The sequence below is a fragment of the Heterodontus francisci genome, chromosome 8, assembly GCF_036365525.1.
Source record: "Heterodontus francisci isolate sHetFra1 chromosome 8, sHetFra1.hap1, whole genome shotgun sequence".
NCBI classification, from domain to species: Eukaryota; Metazoa; Chordata; class Chondrichthyes; order Heterodontiformes; family Heterodontidae; genus Heterodontus; species Heterodontus francisci.
Genome location: NC_090378.1, coordinates 54,406,885 through 54,428,461, shown reverse-complemented (window position 1 = coordinate 54,428,461; position 21,577 = coordinate 54,406,885). Strand labels below are relative to the sequence as shown.

The following is a 21,577-nucleotide window of genomic DNA, read 5'->3' as shown; positions in this document are numbered from 1 at the left end:
GTTCAGGTAGGAGAATTGCTCCCTCAACACCCTGGACAAATATAGCCTCCAGCTGTGAGCCCTTCTCCCACTCCTTCCACTTCCAGTTGTTTGTCCTGCTCTGTGTGGCCTCTACACATTCTCCAAATCATACTGTATTCCAAGGGAAATGTCTACTAGTGCAGCCATGTCTGGGAACAACTGGTTTGTGCATAAGCTTTGAAGTAAGCAAAGCTCATGACCGGTTCTGATGAAAGGTCACAGGCCTGAAACATTAACTCTGCTTCTCTCTCCACAGATGCTGCCTGAGTATTTCCAGCATGTTATGTTTTTATCTCATGTCCACTTGCCATTCCACTTCCTGTAGGACCTTTGCAAATTTAAACAGCTGCAGAAAGCATCAAAACAGCTGTACAATTAAAGCAAGAAGAAATCAACCAGCAACTAATCTGTAAGCAGTTGATGATTTCTTAAAATAGTGCTGATGGGGGGCCTTACAGCTGCTGAACGCATGTTGCACGCTGATTGATATCATGATCTACATCCTCTGCATACCTCCAGCAGCCATCCACTGCATGCCCCACTAATGCCCTCACCAATATGGCATTTGATGCGACTTGCCCCAAAGGTTTGTGCATGTGCTGCGAACATCATTTTCCTCCCCAAACGGCACCGTTAGCATCCAAACAACAGGAACGACTAATCCCGATTTCGCATCATGCATGTATTTTGTGTATGCGTAGAAAATATTGTGAAAATATATATATTCCTCAGAGTTATCAAGATCAGTGAAAATGTTGCATTTACTAAACTGGATAAATAACATATAAATTTGTGATCGGTGGCTGAGACAACAAACCTGTGTGGTGGGGGGACACAACTCACTTTTGCCAGCATTGCTTGTTATGTGCTTTGTGACACCCAGTGGTTTCATTTCTATAAACCATTAGCCCCCAAATATATCTTGCACATCATACCTGACCCCCCAAAAATTTTGAAAAATGACACTCTTAACCATAAAGTTGATTAATTCACATGCTACTTGTGGAATATTTACAGTAGTAGAACTTACGGACACAAATATCAGATGACAAAAGTCATATAGTATTTATTTTTTAACTCTGATTTTCTTTTTGCTTTAATCCTTTTTATATAAAGCCATTTCTGTCTACTAAGAGCAGATCCAAGAAGCTGAATAATCAGAAATGTCCACAGATATTTGAAGTACAACAGCAGCCAAGTAAACACCTCTATTCTAACCATATAAAATGAAGTTGACATTTTACCCAACTGAATTAAAAGGAGAATTCTGATATATGCAGCAGGCATATCTGAAAGCAGTAACCGGAGGTTCTAATTATTATGATTCCGATCAACTACTTTGATTAACATTTTCTATTCATTCTATTTGCCTTTTCTGTCATTAATTTCTATAGTTGCCCTTTTTTTAGTCATATTGTGCCATATTCAATCATGAGACAATTTTATGCATTAAACAAAAAGCAATAATGTGCGGTCCTGGCAATACTTAGATTAACAGAAGATATCTGAAGAAATTTTGCAGATCGATCTATTTTCTTCAGTGTGCCTTATGACAATTCATATTTATTAGAGTAAAAGTTTCTGATAACCTAATCCCTAAACATTGTTTAGCTTGCTGCTCAAATAATAACTATTTAAAAAGTATGGGGTAGAAATTCATCCCGGGCAGTGGCATAAAATTGGTGGTATCAGATTGGTTGCCTGTTACACGAAGCGCCAGATATTGAGTTTCATTGCCGTCCAATACCACTCATTTTGTACCACTGGTTGAGACAAATATCTATTCCTATGTTTCTGAGTATGGAGTACTGAACATGCTATAAATCATATTTTTATAATCACAAAGATCAAAGTTTTTTTTTCAATTATATAGCTTTTAAACCTATTTGCTTCTCTTCATTATATGAAATTGAAATAAAGCTTCTTTAAATGATACTATACCTGTGCTACAATTGATTAGACAGATTGCCATCATGTGACAAATATTTTTCACTTTTTTTGCCAACACTACCTCCAGAGGGTCACAGTTTTGTGTAACTTAGTGCTGTTAGGAAGGGAGTTCCAGAATTTTGACCCAACGAAAGTAAAGGAAAGGCGATATACTTCCAAGTCAGGATGATGTGTGGCTTGGAGGGGAACTTGTGGGTGGTGGTGTTCCCATGCATCTGCTGCCCTTGTCCTTCTAGGCGGTAGAGGTCATGGGTTTGGAAGGTGCCATCAAAGGAGCCTTTGTGAGTTGCTGCAGTGCATCTTATAGATGGTACAGATTGCAGCCCCTGTGCGTCGGTGGTGGAGGGAAAGAATGTTGAAGGTGGTGGATGGGGTGCAGATCAAATGGCCTGCTTTGTCCTGGATGGTGTTGAGCTTTTTGAGTGTTGTTTGAGCTACAATCACCCAGGCAGGTGGAGAGTATTCCATCACACTCCTGACCTGTACCTTGTAGATGGTGGGCAGGCTTTGGGCAGTCAGGAGGTGTGTTATCTGCCACAGAATTCCCAGCCTCTGACCTGCTCTTGTAGCCACAGTATTTATATGGCTGGTCCAGTTCAGTTTCTGGTCAATGGTAACCCCCAAGATGTTGATAGTAGGGGATTCAACGATGGTAATGCCATTGAAAGTCAAGGGAGATGGTCGGATTCTCCCTTGTTGGAGATGCATTGCCTGGCACTTGTGTGATGCAAATGTCACTTGCCACTTATCAGCCCAAGCCTGAATGCTGTCCTGGTCTTGCTGTATAAGGACATGGATTGCTTCAGAATTTGAGGGGTAATGAATGGTGCTGAACAATATGTAAACATCAGCGAACATCCCCACTTCTGACCTTATGATGGAGGGAAGGCCATTGATGAAGCAGCTGAAGATGGTTGAACCTAGGACACTACCCTGAAGAACTCCTGCAGCGATGTCCTGGGGCTGAGATGATTGACCTCCAACAGCCACAACCATCTTCCTTTGCATTAGTTATGACTCCAACCAGTGGCAGACATCTGTGATGCTGAGGACCTCAGGAGGAGGCCGAGATGGATCATCCACTCGGCACTTCTGGCTGATGATGGTTGCAAATGCTTCAACCTTGGCTTTTGCACTGAATTGCTGGGCTCCACCATTATTGAGGTTGGGGATTTTTATGGAACCTCCTGCTCCTGTTAGTTGTTTAATGGTCTACCACCATTCACAATGAGATGTGGCAGGACTGCAGAGCTTTAATCTGATCCTTTGACCTGTGAAATCGCTTTTGTCTATTGCATGCTGCTTCTGCTCTTTGGCATGAGATTTCATGCGGTCCAGAGTCAATGTTGAGGACCCCCAGAGCAACTCCCTCCCGACTGTATAGCACTGTGTCACCACCTCTGGTGGGTCTGTCCTGTCGGTGGGACAGGAGATACCCAGGGATGGTGATGGTGGTGTCTGGGACATTGTTCGTAAGGTATGATTCCGATTCATGTTATATAGGAATCGTGTTAAAGATTAGAATAGCTTAATCTCAGACATGTAAATTTTTGAGTTGCTCAAATGCTTGTCATTGTAGCATTATGATTAATCCAAGCTCCATAATGCTATTTTTGTTTTTCAAGTAATGTGGCATTATGACTGGACAATGCACTGAAATATATAAGCTGTCATGGCTATTTTAAAAAAAGACCTCATTACTTGAAAAACAAGATAATGTAACATTCATTTGGATACAGTGTCAGCAACAATCTATACCATAAAGCAGTATTTGATGTGTCTATTGTCAGGGACCATTAACATTAAAATAAGAGATATGAATCCCCAGACCAATTTAACAATAACACAATAAGATCTCATGTTTTAAGACTTTTATTATAACAACTAAACTAAAAGAAATCCCCATTAACTAAATTGTACTTTGTAAGTAGCTGATACCCCAAATTACAAAGAAAGGTATATCCTTTACTTATTAAAACATTTGAAAACCTCACACCACACTCATACGTTACGCAGTCCGTCTTGATGGCAAAATCTTTGTGGTTGAAAGTCTCAAACTCCTCCCAGTTGCAATGGGTTGAATCTCCCAGACCTTTCTCAAAGTAAAGAGTCAGTTACTCGGGGACATAGTTTAAGGTGAGAGGGGCAAAGTTTAGAGGGGATGTGTGAGGCAAGTTCTTTACACAGATGGTGGTGAGTGCCTGGAACTTGCTGCCGGGGGAGGTGGTGGAAGCAGATACAATAGCGATGTTTAAGAGGCATCTTGACAAATACATGAATAGGATGGGAATAGAGGGAAACGGTCCCCGGAAGTACAGAAAGTTTTAGTTTAGGCAGGCATCAAGATCGGCGCAGGCTTGGAGGGCCGAATGGCCTGTTCCTGTGCTGTACTGTGCTTTGTTCTTTGTTTGTTCTAAATGTCCTTTTCTCTCACTTCTCTGAGCACTTTCAACCTAGGTGTCCATGAATAAGAAGATTCCTAGTGATCCTTATGGGCTTTTATTTCTCTGCAAACCTCAACTTTCAAAACAGGTTCAAGTCTTTGCAGACTTTCAATATATCAGTATTCTCTGAGAGCAGGTGTTCCCTCTCTCTCCCTTGAGACTGCCACTGCTGGTTGTCTTCCTATCTTAGAGCCTGCTCTGAGGCTACCACCGCTGGTCTTCTGTATAGCCTGATCTGAGGCTGCCACCACTGGTTTCCTTTCTTACAGCCTGTTTACCTTCAGGAAATCTGTTAAATCTATCTGGAATCAAACAGCAATAGCTCATATAATAAAAGCAAAATACTGCGGATGCTGGAAATCTGAAACAAAAACAAGAAATGCTGGAGTCACTCAGCAGGTCTGGCAGCATCTGTGGAAAGAGAAGCAGAGTTAACGTTTCGGGTCAGTGACCCTTCAACAACACCCTTGTTGTTGTAGCAATAGCTCATTGTCCTTTTCCAATGTGAAAAGTCCAGAAGTCTGGTTTCACAGAGCCACCTGGGCCTTCCATTGTTTCCAGGTTTTAACAGCTGCCATGGACATTTTCATCCTCAGAATCACTAACTCCTTGTTTATGATCCGAAAGTCTGGAAGGGTGACACCCATTGTTCTTCAGGTGTTATACCCCTGCAGTCTGTTTTTCAAAAAAAAAGTCTTTGATCTGTGTTCTCTGTTGTCCTGGTAACCAAGATTTCTGTCTTGTCTTAAGCAGAGTGGATGTGTGGTCACCTGACTTCTCAGACTCCATCTTAAACTTTTAAAAATCACAGTTTTTAAAACATAATCATGTTACAAAGTCCAACGTTCATAACACTATTTAATTCTGTTCTCCACAGTAATCTGATGTTGGTATATCATATAAATAAAAAAGGGATGATTTAATGGAGAGCAGGATCAGTGTAGCGTGGGCTCAGGCAGACAGAACACCGTTCATTCCTCCTCAGTGTGATACTCGGGTAATTCATGATTGTCATCAGTCTAACGCCCAAATATGGTGGGAAGTACAATCTGACTGGCATCTTCTATTTGTCTAAGTATGCCATTTTAAATGCAAGTTAGGAATCTTTAACTTTCAATATTCAGTATTCAATTTGCAGCATGACAATTTGTAGGTCTTAAAAATCATGTACTCCCTGCAGAATGATCAGAACTTCTACAAAATCTAGTTTCCATTAACAATTTACTGCTGGTTGGCATACTAATAACATTCCCTGTATAGTCAAACACCAGATGGAGGGGATATACACCAACACCAGATGGAAGGGATATACACCAACTACCTTTCCATAAAATTCAGTGCTAACCTCTGGAATTCTCTCCCAAAACCTCTCTACCTCTCTATCTCACTCTCTCTCTCTTTACCACACCCTCTCTTCTCTTTATGACGCTCATTAAGATGTACCTTCTCGATCAAGTTTTTGGTATGCTGTCCTAATATATCTCCTTTTGTGGATCAGTGTCAAATTTTGTTTGATAACATTTCTGTGAAGCGCCTTGGGACATCTTACGACTTTGAAGGTGCTATATAAATGTAATAAAAGCAAAATACTGCGGATGCTGGAAATCTGAAATGAAAACAGAAAGTGATTGAAATACTGAACAGGTCTGGCAGCATCTGTGGAGAGATGAAAGGTCACAGACCTGAAACATTAAGTCTGTTTCTCTCTCCATAGATGCTGCCAGACCTGCTATATAAATATAAGTTGTTGTTGTTGATATGGCCGAAAAGATCCAATCGTCGTTGATGTATGAAGTCACAGCAGAACAATGTAAGGCACAGTTCTTGTCACTCTGGTCTAGAAATTTGTCTCAGCCTGTATAGCCAATGCACACCAGAACAGAGAGGCACATGGATCAATGGAAGTTGATCTTCATGAGTGGGTTCGGTTAAAATTGGGGTAAACCTGTTTGTGTAGGGAGGATCATAGAAAATGGATTTGTGCAAATTTCAAATGACTTTGCTGTATATTGTTTTTTGACTTCTTCCTCTAACATATCTACTTCCCTTTCTCCAATGTATTTTTGTCTATGTGTACCTTCCCAGAACTGTTGTCTTTTCTAAGACTTTGACATCACTGTCAATCTAGTGCTCGTCAACGGAGGTAGCTGGCTGTGAGTGCAATGCACTAGATCAAGTTCTTTTCCCCTCAAGGTAAAATGTTTACTTCAGTGACATGTCCAATCTAAGAGTCACTTCAAATCTGTGTGCTCAAGGCCTTTGCAGAGTTGCTGTTTGTACATTAAACGAATATTAGAAATAGAGCAACATCCACAAAAATCCCTTTGTGAAAGTCTTGGTACAGCACATTGAGACCATTATTAAAGAAAGCAGTCAAAATATTCCGGGCAAAATACACAGTGTATTTTTTTACTCTTTCATGGGATGTGGGAGTCTCTGCCAAGGCCAGCATTTATTGCCAATTCCTAATTGCCCGACAGAAGCTGCAGTGAGCTGCCTTCTTGAATCGCTGCAGTCCATCCGGTGCAGGCACTCCCTCAGTGCTGCTAGGAAGGGAGTTCCAGGATTTTGATCCAGTGATAGTTAAGGAACAGTGATATAGTTCCAAGTCATATTGGTGTGTAGCTTGGAGGGAAACTTGCAGGTGATGGTAGTCCCATGCATCTGCTGTCCTTGTCCTTCTATGTGGTCGTGATTGCAGGTTTGGAAGGTGCTGTCGAAGGAGCCTTGGTGAGTTGCTGCAGTGCATCTTGTATATGGTACACACTGCTGCCACTGTGCATCGGTGGTGGAGGAAGAGGATGTTTAAGTTTGTGGATGGGGTGACAATCAAGCAGACTGCTTTGCCTTGGATGGTGTTGAGCTTCTTGCGTGTTGTTGGAGTTGCACTTATCCAGGCAAGTGGAGAGTATTCCATCACACTCCTGACTTGTGCCTTGTAGATGGTGGACAGGCCTTGGGGTGTCAGGAGGTGAGTCTACACCTCAGAACTCCCAGTCTCTGTATTTATATGGCTATTCCAGTTCAGTTTCTGGTCAATGGTAACCTCCAGGTTTTTGATCATGGGAGATTCAGTGATGGTAATGCCACTGAATGTCAAAGGGAGATGGTTAGATTCTCTCGTGTTAGAGATGGTCATTGTGGCATTTTTGTGGCACAAATGTTACATGCCACTCTTCAGCCCAAGCCTGAATGTTGTACAGGTGTCGCTGCAGATGGACATGGACTTCTTCAGTATCTGAGGAGTTGCAAATGGTACTGAATATTGTATAATCATCAGCGAACATCCCCACTTCTGACCTTCTGATGGAGGGAAGGTCATTGGTGAAGCAGCTGAAGATGGTTGGGCCTAGGACACTACCCTGAGGAACTCCTGCAGCAATGTCCTGGGGCTGAGATGATTGGCCTCCAACAACAAACATCTTCCTTTATGCTTGGTATGACTCCAACCAGTGGAGAGTTTTCCCCCGATTCCCACTGACTTCAATTTTGCCAGGGCTCCTCGATGCCATACTTGGTCAAATGCTGCTTTGATGTCAAGGGCAGTCACTCTCACCTCCCCTCTTGAGTTCAGCTCTTTTGTCCATGTTTGGACCAAGGCTGTATTGAGGTCACGAGTCGAATGGCAGTAGCGGAACCCATGTTGAGCATCAGTGAGCAGCATCATGTAAGTGATGACACCTTCGATCACTTTGCTGATGATTGAGAGTAGACTAATGGGGCGGTAATTGGCTAGATTGGATTTGTCCAGCTTTTTGTGGACAGGACATACTTGGGTAATTTTCCACAGTGTCTGGTAGATGCCAGTGCTGCATGTGTACTGGAACAGTTTGGCTAGGCGTGTGGCTAGTTCTGGAGCACATGTTTTCAGTACTGTCACCGGGACGTTGTCAATATGTTATATGCCAGAAAATTTGTTGTTGAAGGATGATGTTGTAGCCAATCTTTACACAGTGTAACATTTATCTCGCAGAGTAAAAGGATTACAAACATGCAGCTCCTCACTCAAAACAAACCTCTACCAGTCTCAGCAATTGTCTCCTTATAACTTTTGAAAAACAAATTAAGGGAAGGGACTAGATAACCCAAGTGAAGGGGCACCAGTACTGTACAGTAACAAAAAACAAACTATAAAGGAAACCTAAAATATCGTTCCCAGTGGTGATGATGCACTCCAGTCCTCCTGGTGCCCACCGGTCGCAGAAGAGTGTTTCCTTATAAGTGCTCAAGTAAAACCCCAATTAACACCCTTCACCTGCATATAATTAAACAATTGATACACAATTAACAAGAGCCATAGCCTTTGCAGTATCCATTGCCTTCAGCCATTTCTTGATAGCATATGGAGTGAATTGAATTGGCTGAAGATTGGCATCTTTGATGCTGGTGACCTCAGGAGGAGGCCAAGATGGATCATCCACTCAGTACTTCTGGCTGAAGATGATTGCAAATGTTTCAGCCTTGTCTTTTGCACTGATGTGTTAGGCTCCACCATCATTGAGGATGAGCATATTTGTGGAGCCTCCTTCTCCTGTTGTTTAATTGTTCAGCACAATTCACTGCAGGACTGAAGAGCTTTGATCTGATCCTTTGGTTGTGGGATCACTTTGCGCTGTCTATTGCATGCTGCTTCTGCTGTTTGGCATGCAAGTAGTCCTGTGCTGTAGCTTCACCAGGTTGACACCTCATTTTTAGGTATGCCTGGTGCATGCCCTCCTGCACTCTTCACTGAACCAGGGTTGACCCCTTGGCTTGATGGTAATGGTAGAGTTAGGGATATGCTGGGTCATGAGGTTACTGCTTGTGATTGAATACCATTCTGCTGCTGCTGAATGGATGCCCGGTTTGAGATGCTAGATCTGTTCTGAATCTATCCCATTTAGCACGGTGATATTGCCACACAACACAATGGAGGGTATGCTCAGTGTGAAGACGGAACCTCGTCTCCACAAGGACTGTGCAGTAGTCACTCCTATCTATACTGTCATGGACAGTTGCATCTGCAACAGGTAGATTGGTGAGGACAATGTCTGGTAGGTTTTTCCCTCTTGTTGGTTCCCTCACCACCTGCCGCAGGCTCAATGTGGCAGATATGTCCTTTAAGACTCGGCCAGCTTGGTCAGTAATGGTGTTACAGAGCCACTCTTGGTGATGGACCTTGAAGTCCCCCACCCAGAGTATATTCTGTGGCCTTGCCACTCTCAGTGTTTCCTCTGTGTGGTGTTCAAAATGGAAGAGTACTGATTCATCATCTGAGGGAGAGCGGTAGGTGGTAATCAGTAGGTGTTTTTCTTGCCCATGTTTGACCTGGTGCCATGAGACGTCATGGAATCTGGAGTCAGTATTGCGGATTCCCAAGGCAACTCCTACAACACTGTGCTGCACCTCTGCTGGGTCTGTCCTGCCAATAGGAGACCCTCAGCACTGAAGAAGCAGCAGGCTGCCTTTTCAGGTAAGTGAGGGAGAAGGTGCACCAAGATGGAGGCGCTGTCTCGCCAACTTTTTTAACATTAATTTAAAAAATGGCCTCAGCAGCTGGGCCACAGTTGTGGAGGGCTGTCCCTTCACAGCATGTCCTGCAGCTTCAGGTGAAGCCAGGCAGGCAGGGAGGGCCTCTAAGCCTGCCTGGAGCATTGGCCCCTCCAGTCTGCCACCAGGAGGCTGTCTCCAGGCAGCTACACTGTTCTCTGATGCCTCTGGGAACCTGGAGGCTGACTGGAAAATTCCAGTTAGCCTTTGACAATAGGCCTTAATTGCCATTCAACAAGCTAAATTGGCTACTTACTGCTTGCGGGTGGGTAGCCCTGCTGCCGGCTGCACCCCGCAAGTTAGAAGTTCTACTTTAGATTATTCCTTGCTCGTCTCCTTTACTAGTCTAAACCATATGTTATGATGATCACTCTTACTCAAGTGTTCCCCCGCTGACACTTGGTCTACTTAGCCCAGCTCCTTCCTCATCACCAGATCCAGCAATGCCTCCTTCCCAGTTGAACTGAGAACATACTGGCCATGGAAGTTCTCCTGAACACATTTCAGAAATTCCTCCCCCTCCTTTCATTTTATTCTAACATTATCCCAATTAATATTTGGGTAATTAAAGTCCCCCAATTTCATCACTCTAAAGTTCTTGCATATCTCTGTGATTTCCCTGCAGGTTTGCTCCTCTATCTCTTTCTCTCACTAAGCGGAGGCCTATAGAATATCCCTAGTAGCATAATTATACCTTTCTTGCTTCTAACCAAAGGGATTCTGTCCTTGCCCCCTCAACGACATCCCCTCTTTGCAACACAACAATGTCTTCCCTAATCAGTTCTGCCACCCCACCTCCCTTTTTCCTTCATATTTTCTGAACACTTTATATCCTTTTCTATTAAGAACCCAGTCCTCACCAATTTTAAGCCACGTTTCCGTTCTTGACACTGCATCATATGCCCATTCTGCTATTTGTGCTTGTAGTTGACCAACCTTATTCACTACACTTTGTGTATTTACATACATGCATTGTAATCCTTAATGTAATGTCTTAATTAATTGTGCATTTAATATGCTAACCTACAATGGAGATTTCACTCCTAAATTAAAGAATATAAATTAGAAACTGAATATGCTAGGTCAGTTCATGTAATTTCTGACAACCAATTCCTGAGTGGCATTGGCAGCAATCTAAGAATTAGTTTCCATCCCACTTAATGCGATTGCTGGAGGGTAATTTTATCAAAAATAAATTATTAAGTAAGTATATTAACACTTTTATGAAGGCTTAAGAATTATACACTTACTCAATAAACACGGAGGTCTAGAAAGTCCTGGGGTCTGAGAAGGAGGAAAAGAAGACATGACTGAGAGGGGGCAGAAATTTGGCACACAACCTAGCTACACCAGGATTCCACCAAGTGAGCACTGCCGCTTTAAATTCCCGTGGGGGAAGGGCCCCAGCACAGGTCCTGACAGCGAACCCGGAAGCGGCTACTGTCACCCCATGTCATGTGTGCGGCCGGCTGACCGCAATCACGTGGCAGATGGCCACGTACCACAATGAAGGTGTGGAGCCCTCCAATTGTACAATGGGGTGGGCTCGGAGGCGGTGATTGCAGGGTCAGATGACTCCAACACAGGTGCTGGTACTATATTTGAAGTGTTGCTAGCCCTGCTTGTATTGCTGCTTTTCAGTGTGGTAGTGAAGCTGGAGTGCTGCTGGACCCGGCTGAAGAGTTGTTTCAACACCTGGAACCGCGCCCCCCCCCCCCCACCCCCCGCACAAGGACTTACAAGCATTGGGATGGAGTGGGAGCGAACTGGCACCATGTCAGAGGCAAGACACCAGGTGGCCTCACAGTTTATCGATGCCCTCCTGGAGATTCTCCTCCAGACTGCAAGGGAAAGGTGAGAGATCCTCTTTCCAAGGGATGGCAAAAAGAGATCCTCCTGCCTGACCAAGCAAGCCTGGATGGAAGTTGCAGAGGAGGTCAACAGCCGTGGGGTCACCCCATGGAACTGGGTCCAGTGTCAATAGAGAGTCAATGGCCTCCTTTGTTCTGCCAGGATAAGTCCTCCATACTTCTCTCCTCTTGCATGTGGCCACGCGGCAGGTGAAACAAAGGTCTCCGGAAAAGAGAGTCAGGATTCTGTGCATCTATCCTCCACCACACTTATGGAGATCCACATCATGGTTGGCATGATGAGATCTGCACAGCTTAACCTACAAATGTTTGTGTTCTCTCATGCACGTTGTTGTCTGCAGGAGGCTCGCAACCTGTGAGGAGGAGCAGCAGTCAAAGGGTGCACTGTCACATCGTACTCCTGCATCTTCCACCAGCATTGACACTTTTACCTTGGTTGGTATGCATTCGGGCTTAGATTCAGGGTCACAAGCTGGCGATAGCACCACAAGCACAACAGAGCAACTGATGGAGGCTGTGACAGCTGAGGCCACTGACAGTTGGAGGACTGTGGGAGGCTAGGCCCTTGTTGAGCCTCAGATTGATGATGAGCTTCTGCTGCCGACAGCAGAGGGCATGCTGGAGTTGCAGAGAGAGTTGAGGCACATCTGGCTGAGCTGCCAGAGGCAATGCACGGCCATGAGCAGACGATGGAAGAGTCCATCCATGCCATGAGTGCTACCATGTCTCAGGCATGTGAGCGCATGGCTTCCTCAATCGAGACATTGGTGACCCTCATGGAGAGTCAGATCATAAAGATGCATGCAGACTTGCATACCATTGAAAAGCACTTAGACACACTTGGGGATTCACAGGTGTATTACATTTGTCCTTTATATTGTTCTCTGCACTTTTGTCAGAAATAGAGTTCACATTCATTGTTGTCAAATGCTCTAGCTTTCATGCCTGAATTGGGAGATGCTGCCATCAACCTTGCTCCCTCAATGGGCTGCCAGTGTAGGCACATGCCACGTTTGGTTAGCGTCTCAGATGTGCCAGAGGGCATGGTGCAGCTGGACGCTAGGCATGGAATCAAGATAGAAAGGAAGTGACAGGTGGAATACAGTGAGTTGAGATTTATTGAGTCCACCTTGAGAGGCCATCATAGTGGCACTAACCAGGTATGTATGAGATTGTCTCTTGCCTCCCTTGCATTTCTCTCAATGGTCCTGGTCTCCTCTGCAAGGGAATCATTATCCAGTGCTGCCTGCTCATTAGCCTCCTCCATGTCCTCCTCATTGGATAAGGACTGACGATCAATCATTTCCTCTTCATGCAAGGCCTCCTGCCTCTGCAGTACTAGATTGTGTACAGCACAGCAGACCATCACAATATGTGAGACCCTCACTGGGGCATACTGCCGGGCTCCACTGGATCAATCTAAGCACTGGAATCTCATCTTCAGCAGCTGAAAGGTCGGCTCAATGGTCGCTCGTGTAGGGCCGTGGCAGGTGTTGTACCTCTCCTCTGCTGTAATGTGAGCGTTCCTCACAGGTGTGAGTAGTCATGTCTTCAATGAGTAGCCTTTGTCCCCGAGAATCCATCCCTGAGTGCGAGTGGGGGGGGGGGGGGGGAGGTGGCCTGAAAAGTTGTGGCATCTGGGACTGCTGAAGTATGTAGGCATTGTGGCTCCTTCTTGTGAAGCGGGCACACACCTGAAGGAAACGCTTTCGGTGATTGTAGACCAGTTGAATGTTGATTAAATGGAAGCCCTTCATGTTGATGAAGGCAGCTAGTTGTTCCTCTGGAGTCTTGATGACCACATGCATGCAGTCAATGACACCTTGCACCTGGGGAAATCCAGCGATGGCCCCGAACCCGATGGCCTTCTCCGCCTGACTGTCATGGTTGGTCCAGTAGTGTACATAGTCGCCAGTCCTTTTGAATAGGACATTGGTCATCTCCTTGTTGCAGCAGTTGGCTGCTGCCTGTGAGACCCCACACATGTCCACAGTGGATTCTTGGAAAGAGCCAAAGGCATAGAAGTTGAGTGCCACGGTGATCTTCAGGGACACAAGCATTGGGTGTCCACTGTAGCCCATGGGTTGCAGCTCATCCTGCAGCATGGTGCATAAGACAGTAATTGCCTCCCTGAAGAGCCACAGTCTTCACTGACACTGCCGCTCAGACCTTTGGAGGAAGTTGAGGCGAGTGCAGCACACTCTCTGGCGTGGGTATGCCCTTCTTGGGATGGCTGGCTGCTGCTGCTGTCCTCTGAGAGCTCACAGGCAGGCCCAGCTACATCCTGGCCCTCCCTCACTCTGAGCCACTGCTGCTCAGCATGGGGGTCAAGAAAGACGGGGTGTATGAGACCAATGCCAGCTGATCAGTAGCCCTCCAGAGCACTGTCCTTGCAGAGAGGAACTTGCCTTTGCACCTTTCACTTTACTACTTCCCTCAGAATACGTACCAATGCCCCTCAGTGTCCACCACTGCAGATAGCCCAACACCCGAAATATAGCCTGACCGGGCAGACAGCTCAGCATTGCAGGCCAATAATGGCTTCCACTCCCCGCTTCCCTTATTCATTGCACCCCATGGTTGCCTTCTCGCGGCGTCACTGAGGCCTCGCCTCAATACTGCCACATTTAAATGGCTAGGGATCAGAAGACAAAATTTAAAACCCCCTGGAAAATTGCAATCAGTTACATGCAAATGCATTATAACTAGCTGATCAGCAATTTAAATGGTAGTTCTGTCATGTCGGGGCGGCAATGCCGCCTCCAAGCTTTCCTGCTGCTGACAAAATCTGGAACTGACATCACAAATTCAAGTTTCCAGGACAGCGTGTCTGTCCCCATTTTTTAGCCTCCTACACCTCTACTCCCGGTCCCTCTGGCTGCACAAAATTCAGCCCATTGTGTCCTCAGTAGTCTCAACTCATATCAGCTGAGAGTTAATGTAAGTACTCTTGTGGCTTTAGAATAGCCCCAAACCTATACTTGACTAAGATAATTATTCCCAGAGGGTTACCTTTAGTCTACAAGGGCAACGGCTCTGCTGGGAGCTGAAGAATTATTGTCAGGTTTTATCTTTGGCTCAGAAATCCCTTTGTACATCTCAAATGGAGCAGCTATGGACTACTACACCTTTTAAGGGCATATCAGGGCTAGCATCACTGAAGCTTCCTTGATGGTCCAATATGTCTGCCCCAATCGTGCAAATGACCCCATCCTCACAATTTGGGTTTGGAGTCATCAACTTTAGACAAGACGTTGGGGGTTTTGCTTCACTGTACTTGTACCAGTGGAGTGGGACCCCAGAAATTTCAGGACTTGAGAGAAAATATTTACTTTGACATAAGAAAATCCAATCATTGTGAAACAGTAATGCAAATGAAATAGTCACAAAGTCTGAGCCTTTTGCTAACAAATGATACTTTTACTAATATCCAAAGTCTGTCTGACTGGAATTATTCTAATTAAGAATGATATGGGAGAAGGAATTGCAATGGTTGCTATGTGTAGAAACATCATAAATGAGCCTATGAGGATTACTCAGTGGTCAGCACTTCTAGCAAAATTAACATATTCTTTGTGTTCACGTTTACAATTCTCTAAAATATCAAACTTTATAAAATGTATTGATAATTTAGCTACAGATAGGATCTAAATAATTTCATTCCTGTAGTTACTTACTAATTATTGTGTAATGGGAAGTACTTTCGCAAAGACATATCCAGTAATTGTGAAACACAGTATTGATGTATGAATGAAATATTTTCTAAATAAATAGGCAAACTCCAAGCTAAAATATTGCATTTGCTGAAATGAAATCAAATCTGTAACAATCTGGTAAGTTCTTGACAACAATTCTAGTAATTAAAGGAAAATTGCTTACAAATGAAAAATCTTCAGCATTTTGGCAAAGAAGCCTGGGAAAGACTGCTTGCCTCTGGAACCTCTCTTCATCCTCAAAGATGTTTCCATACATGAATCCATTCATCATAGTTGAATGAGCATGGATGTCAATGTAGAATTCCATGCTTGCTTTCTGTTAGACAGGATAAAAGTCAATACCAAATGTAACTTAAAAATACATAGATCAGCTCCAAGGTTGCAATGTTTTATCAAAAGACTTTAACTTTGCCTTCCTGAATAAATAAAAGTCAAGGCTTTGGGAGATTAATCCAAATGGGAATAAAAGTAAACTGTGATAACTGGTTGTGAAATTCTGAGAATAGTGTGGTGTATGAATTTTAAAGGAGTTGCAACTTACAGCCACCTTAAATTCATCATTTTGTGGTTTGGGGTGAAATGATGCAATCGGTACTTTATAGAAATTGTCTTGATGCTTAATTCCCAAAAGTGCCGCTTGTGCATCAGCTGTGGAGAGAGTTTACTGAAACTGTAATTAACTGCAAAATAATAGGACTCCAAATACAGGGGATAATGTGCTCATTTTTATTCAATGAGCCAAATGGGACATTATTTTAACATACTGACATTCATTATGAAAACATAAAGAAAATTTACATAAAGTGCACACAAAAAGATTCTCTTTTTGAAGTGCTTTCCTTTGCTTTTAAATAGGCTTTCCTCATAACACATTTTCCACTGTTATTTCAGCAGTTATCTTGGAAAATAGTGCTGATGCATTAAGGTTTTATCTGTATCCACAGCTATATTGAGCTTTCTACATCACTGGACTGGGCTCTGCAATGCAGGATTTTACATAATACCTTTTTTAATATATTTATTTTGAACTTCTCAGCAATAAGTAATGAACTTCCTCTCTTCAGTGATATCACCATATATAAATAAAACAAAATACAGATTTTGAAAAGCCCAAGATCTCTTTATCAGGATAAAACTGTTTTAGATGGAAGCAATGAAAAAATCCTGAATTTCTAATCAAAAAATGGAACTGCACTGAAAATTGTACCCAAAAACTAGTGATACATAATATACATGGACATTACAACATTATCTATTCACGACAGCATTTCTACTCCTAAGGGTCATAAACACATACTGGAGCACAAGCAACTCTGTTTTAAATTCAGTTCACAGCAGAAGCAATTTCCTAGTGTGCAAAGTGCTGTCAGCAGCTCTGATGTTTGTGTATGAAATATAGACAATATGACTGGCCCATCGGCAGCCATGTCAGGCTGATGGATGGTGCCTGTAAAGAAGTAAAGCGGCTGCTGTTAGGGCTAGTCTATCAGAAGCTTGAAGGATATTCAGACTTAATAGAGGTAAAACTCTTTATAATCGGCAAATTTCCTCAGGTGATGGGAAAAGGACAAATCTGAAATATAAAGTGCAATTTCCGCCTCTGGTATCGTACAGCAGAGCATAGACAGAGAGACATAAAATACAATGGGTATGTTCATAAGCTCAGCTAATTCAGGACGTGTTCAGGGATAAATTAAATTTGCACATATCACAGTGTATTTATATTTCATATGCAACACCATTTCTTAAAAATTTCTGAAGCTCTGACAGTAGACTTGTATATGTCAAACTGCAAGCATGCACACTGATGAATTAAAGGCAAAATGACTTTAAGGGATTGTATTCATCTTTTATGACAGACCTAATACATTTGTTTCAGCTTAGAAGTTAATTTTCTAATATTAAAAAGGTCAAAATGAACAACATAGAAGTCTCAGATATTTCTCCATCTTCAAGAAATTATCTCAAATGGTTTTGTCAGATATAACTTGATAATATTTGGATCATATATGTCAGTAGGAATCAACCGATCAAAATGAATTCTTTTTAAATTCGATAAATATAGCAGAAGCTGTTGGACAAGAAATGGCTTCCTTCTTTTCGATTTCAGGGGAATTGTATTCAGGATACGGTAATATTTATTAGATTTATTAAAAATGTTGGCTTTGGCTAAATGATAATTAGAGACTAAACCACCAGGTAATGTGGTCACAAATTGCTACTGCAAATTCAAATAACTCAAACAAATAATAACTTTTCATTTTGTGCAGTTCAGACACAGAGGCCAAAATTCCCATTCTTCTTCTGAAAAATGGGATAAATGTCTTTTTGTTAGCTGAGAACAATGAAACATATAATTCCTGAAAAAGAAAACAATTAACTTCAATTTTTTAAAAAAAGCAGATAATCATAATGAAATAATGACCTTGTATCATTTATGAAACATCTAACAAGTGAATTAAACAGTATAAATGTCAGAAAGTTTATGAAACCAACTGTAGAATGATCCTAGATAATAAATCAATGCTATCAGGAAACAATCTAGTTATGGTATCAATTTCAAGTCCTTGTAAATCCTATAATTGAGTGTTATATAAAAAAAATTGACTGGGGAGATTTGCTCCTTAAATATGCAAAAAGAGTGCGTATATGTCATTATACAGTGAACACTGTCAACAATTCAAAGGACATCGTCAGCAGGGAGCAAAAAATTACATAAACTTAAAGGAGTACAAAGGTATGGCACGAATGCTACTGTAAATTAGAAACACAGAACATGACGGAAAGTTGTAGCTGCAAAAAATTTAAGCAAAGAAGTATTAACAGAAATGTAGCAAATACACTACTCAGGAAAATAGCAAGGTTATGCAAATTAGATTATATATATGATGATGGGAGAGATTATGTAAATTTGAAGGAATTTCCATGCATTAAATCACTGTGTCTGAATTCTTACTGCTCATAGAGAAAAAACTGGCACAGGAGCAGAGAGTGCAAAATGGAACAGGTGGTGGACCTGAAGACCTTAATCCATGGTCCTCCATATGAATAAGCTATTGCCGAGCCATTTGGGAGAAACAGCTTGAAAGTTGTGGGATCTGTGGAGCTGAGAAGACAGCAGAAGACTTATGCTTCAGTCTATGTTATTCAAATAGTTTATGATTTGCATGACAATTCTACACAACACCCACACAGTGATTGTACAACAGGCAAAGTGATTGTGTCTAAAAACTTAATAGAGCTGATTTGCATGACAATTCTACACAACACCCACACAGTGATTGTACAACAGGCAAAGTGATTGTGTCTAAAAACTTAATAGAGCATGTAATTATAATGCTGTGCCCACTGAATAAGTGTGTTTATTCATTCATAGTGTATCTGCTCTTTTCACAAAGCAAGAGTATGATCACACTGCAACTGAAAGTTAAGAGACACCAGTTACCAGAAGACCAACTATCACCACTTATTTGTAAAGCAGGCACCAAGACAGTAGTTTAGGATTAGAAATTCAATAATGCTGCTTTTTGGGTGCAGAGATCACATAGCGCTATTACCTTGCAACCGATCAAGGTGATCCAGGTGTTACAGCCAAGTGAGGAGTGGGTCACAGTCGCCCTTCTTGCCCTTCCTCTTATTTTACCGCAACAGGGTTTATTTCATTTAAACAGTGGTTGTGCTTGCCACCTCTGTGTTTTACTTTTTACCTTTACTGTGATCGGGAAAGAACCAATCAGACAGGTTTTCTTGAGCTTAAACAAGAAATAGGTAAGTTTATTATATTTAAAAACCTAACCCCAATTTCAAAATAATAAAAAATACACTACCCATTCATGCACACATTCACACGAGAATCACAAATACACAAATAGATTACAGAGGGAAAAACTGATCTGGTGATTGGATTAAAGTCCAGAATAAATGGAAGTTAAATACACAGTCTATGGAGTGGATGATTCGGTAGTCTTCCGGCTGATGCTGTATTCCTGAAGTCCTTGTCTGGTCAAAGTGCACATTATGGTTGGCCCGCTTTGCTCAGGATTTTCCTGAAGGCAGACTGGTAGTTGGCTCTCTTCTCCTGGTCTCTGGCTGTAGCAGTCCATAGGCTTGGAGGGTCCACAGTCACAGATGGTTCTCAACTTGATGTTTTCTGGAGAGAGCGAGAGAGAGGGAGAGAGAGAGAGAGAGAGAGAGAGAAAGGGAAGCAAGCAGATGTCTCTGCTGCAGCACACTCAGTTACTGCTTGTCTTCTGTGTGTAACAAAACTCCCAGTTTCTTCAGAGATAGACAGATGGTCACATGGTTCTCTCAATCCCCTTTGCTTTTAATGAGGTCCAAAGTCTAAAACCCAAAACCTCTCTTAGGTGGGTTTGTCAGTGTTTACGCCCTGGAGGGACGTCCCCAGTTAAGAGTGCCTCAAGATAGCTTTGACTGTCCCGCTAATGAAGATGATCTATATAATCAACCAGTTAGCAAAAGCATTGTTCTGGCTGGGCTTCTTGTTCGACTTTTGTCTCCAGTTCAGTCTCCTGGTATTTCAGATGCAAATTGCAGTGGTCATCTTGGCTGCTATTTTTAAAAAAGTTAACTCAAGGCTTTTTTCCAATAAAAGTCCAATGTAAATTTCCAACCAATTAATGTTTCTCATTCGGCATATTGGGTTTTCTTGACACCTCCATAGCCTGCAGAATGAAATGTGACGAATGAATCTTAAACTTAAGCAAAGCCAATTACGAATGTATGAGGGGAGAACTGGCTAAGGTTAATTGGGTAAATAGACTGGAAGGTATGGTGGGTAAATGAACAGTGGGAAACATTTAAAGAAACAATCCAAAGGGTTCAAAAAAAGTACATTCCATTCAAAAACAAAAACTCGTCCAGAAAGACTCTCTGTGGCTCACTTAGGAACTTAAGGAGAATATTAGACTAAAAGAAGAGGCTTACAATGTTGCAAAAAATAGTAGCAATTCTGAGGATTGGGAGCGTTTTAGAAACCACCAAAATGCTGATAAAAAGATTCATGCTAGGTCCCCACCTGCCAAGAATGAACATTGATTTTAAACTGTTACTGGAGTGAAGAAGACTTGTTAAACAGATCGGCCATGGCTGGAAAAGACATTTGCATATTAACAGACAGTGCTTGGAAGGACAAAGCAGCCATTCCCTGACATTCAACCCAACAGACGTTGAAGGTGGGAGAGCTCGCATTTCAGGTTGACTGCTAAGATGGCCGAATACACAAATGGACATGGTCAAACCAGCTAGTCACATGACTAACCTTCTGGGAAACATGAGTTTTTTGAATTTGTACAGATTGGGCAGAAAGCTGTTTGCTCCTGGACTAAGAAGATCTCTCTGTTGTCTGCTCCCATCTCTTTCTCACAAGCCACTGAATCCAAGAAAGACATATAAACCACACGAGAGAAAAGTCTCCTACAGCGAACAAGGTTTAAGAAGAATACTGGGCCCCCAATGAAAAGCAAGATCTACCTATAATCAAGGACTCTACAGTGAGCTCGAAGAACCGTAACAAAAACTCTTCAGATATTGTCTCAAACTTTTCCACTTTATTTCTTCTGTTCTGTTCTGTCTCTATCTGCATGTGTGTAACGTGCATGCATGCTAGCGTGGGCGCATTGTGTATCCATAGGCGTCAACCGAATTAGACTTTACGTTTAAGTTTAATAAATTTCACTTTTCTTCTTTAAACCTAAGAAAGCCTGTTTGTGCTGGTTTCTTTGCCTTATAATTGGAAAGTGGTGATAAAGCATTCACCAAGGGGGAGCTAAAAACACGATATGTTTAAAATTAGGCTGCGTTTGCTGACAACGCTACCACTAGGTGGCGTTGCAGTGGCACATGCGCAAATGCAGCATGTGCCACCAAAACGTCACAGTCTGCAACTTCAGGCAGCTGCCAGGACTAAAGATGGCGCTGCTCAAATAATCACATGAAGGCAACCTAACCTAAACACATGGCAGCACACAATGGCGGGAGGGAGAGAGCGAGCGAGCCAGCAGGTCAGGGACGGACGGGAGCGGAGCGG

At 42.7% G+C, this 21,577-nt stretch overlaps 1 protein-coding gene across 2 annotated transcripts in view; it reads right to left on the bottom strand.

The window, feature by feature from the left end:
* agbl4 (AGBL carboxypeptidase 4) overlaps window positions 1-21,577 on the bottom strand; it is a 1,307,642-nt gene that overhangs the window by 168,150 nt on the left and 1,117,915 nt on the right. For both annotated transcript variants that reach the window (XM_068036420.1, XM_068036421.1), the window contains exon 10: window positions 15,695-15,847. In XM_068036420.1, coding sequence (XP_067892521.1) covers window positions 15,695-15,847 — 153 coding nt within the window. The remainder of the gene's footprint in view (window positions 1-15,694; window positions 15,848-21,577) is intronic.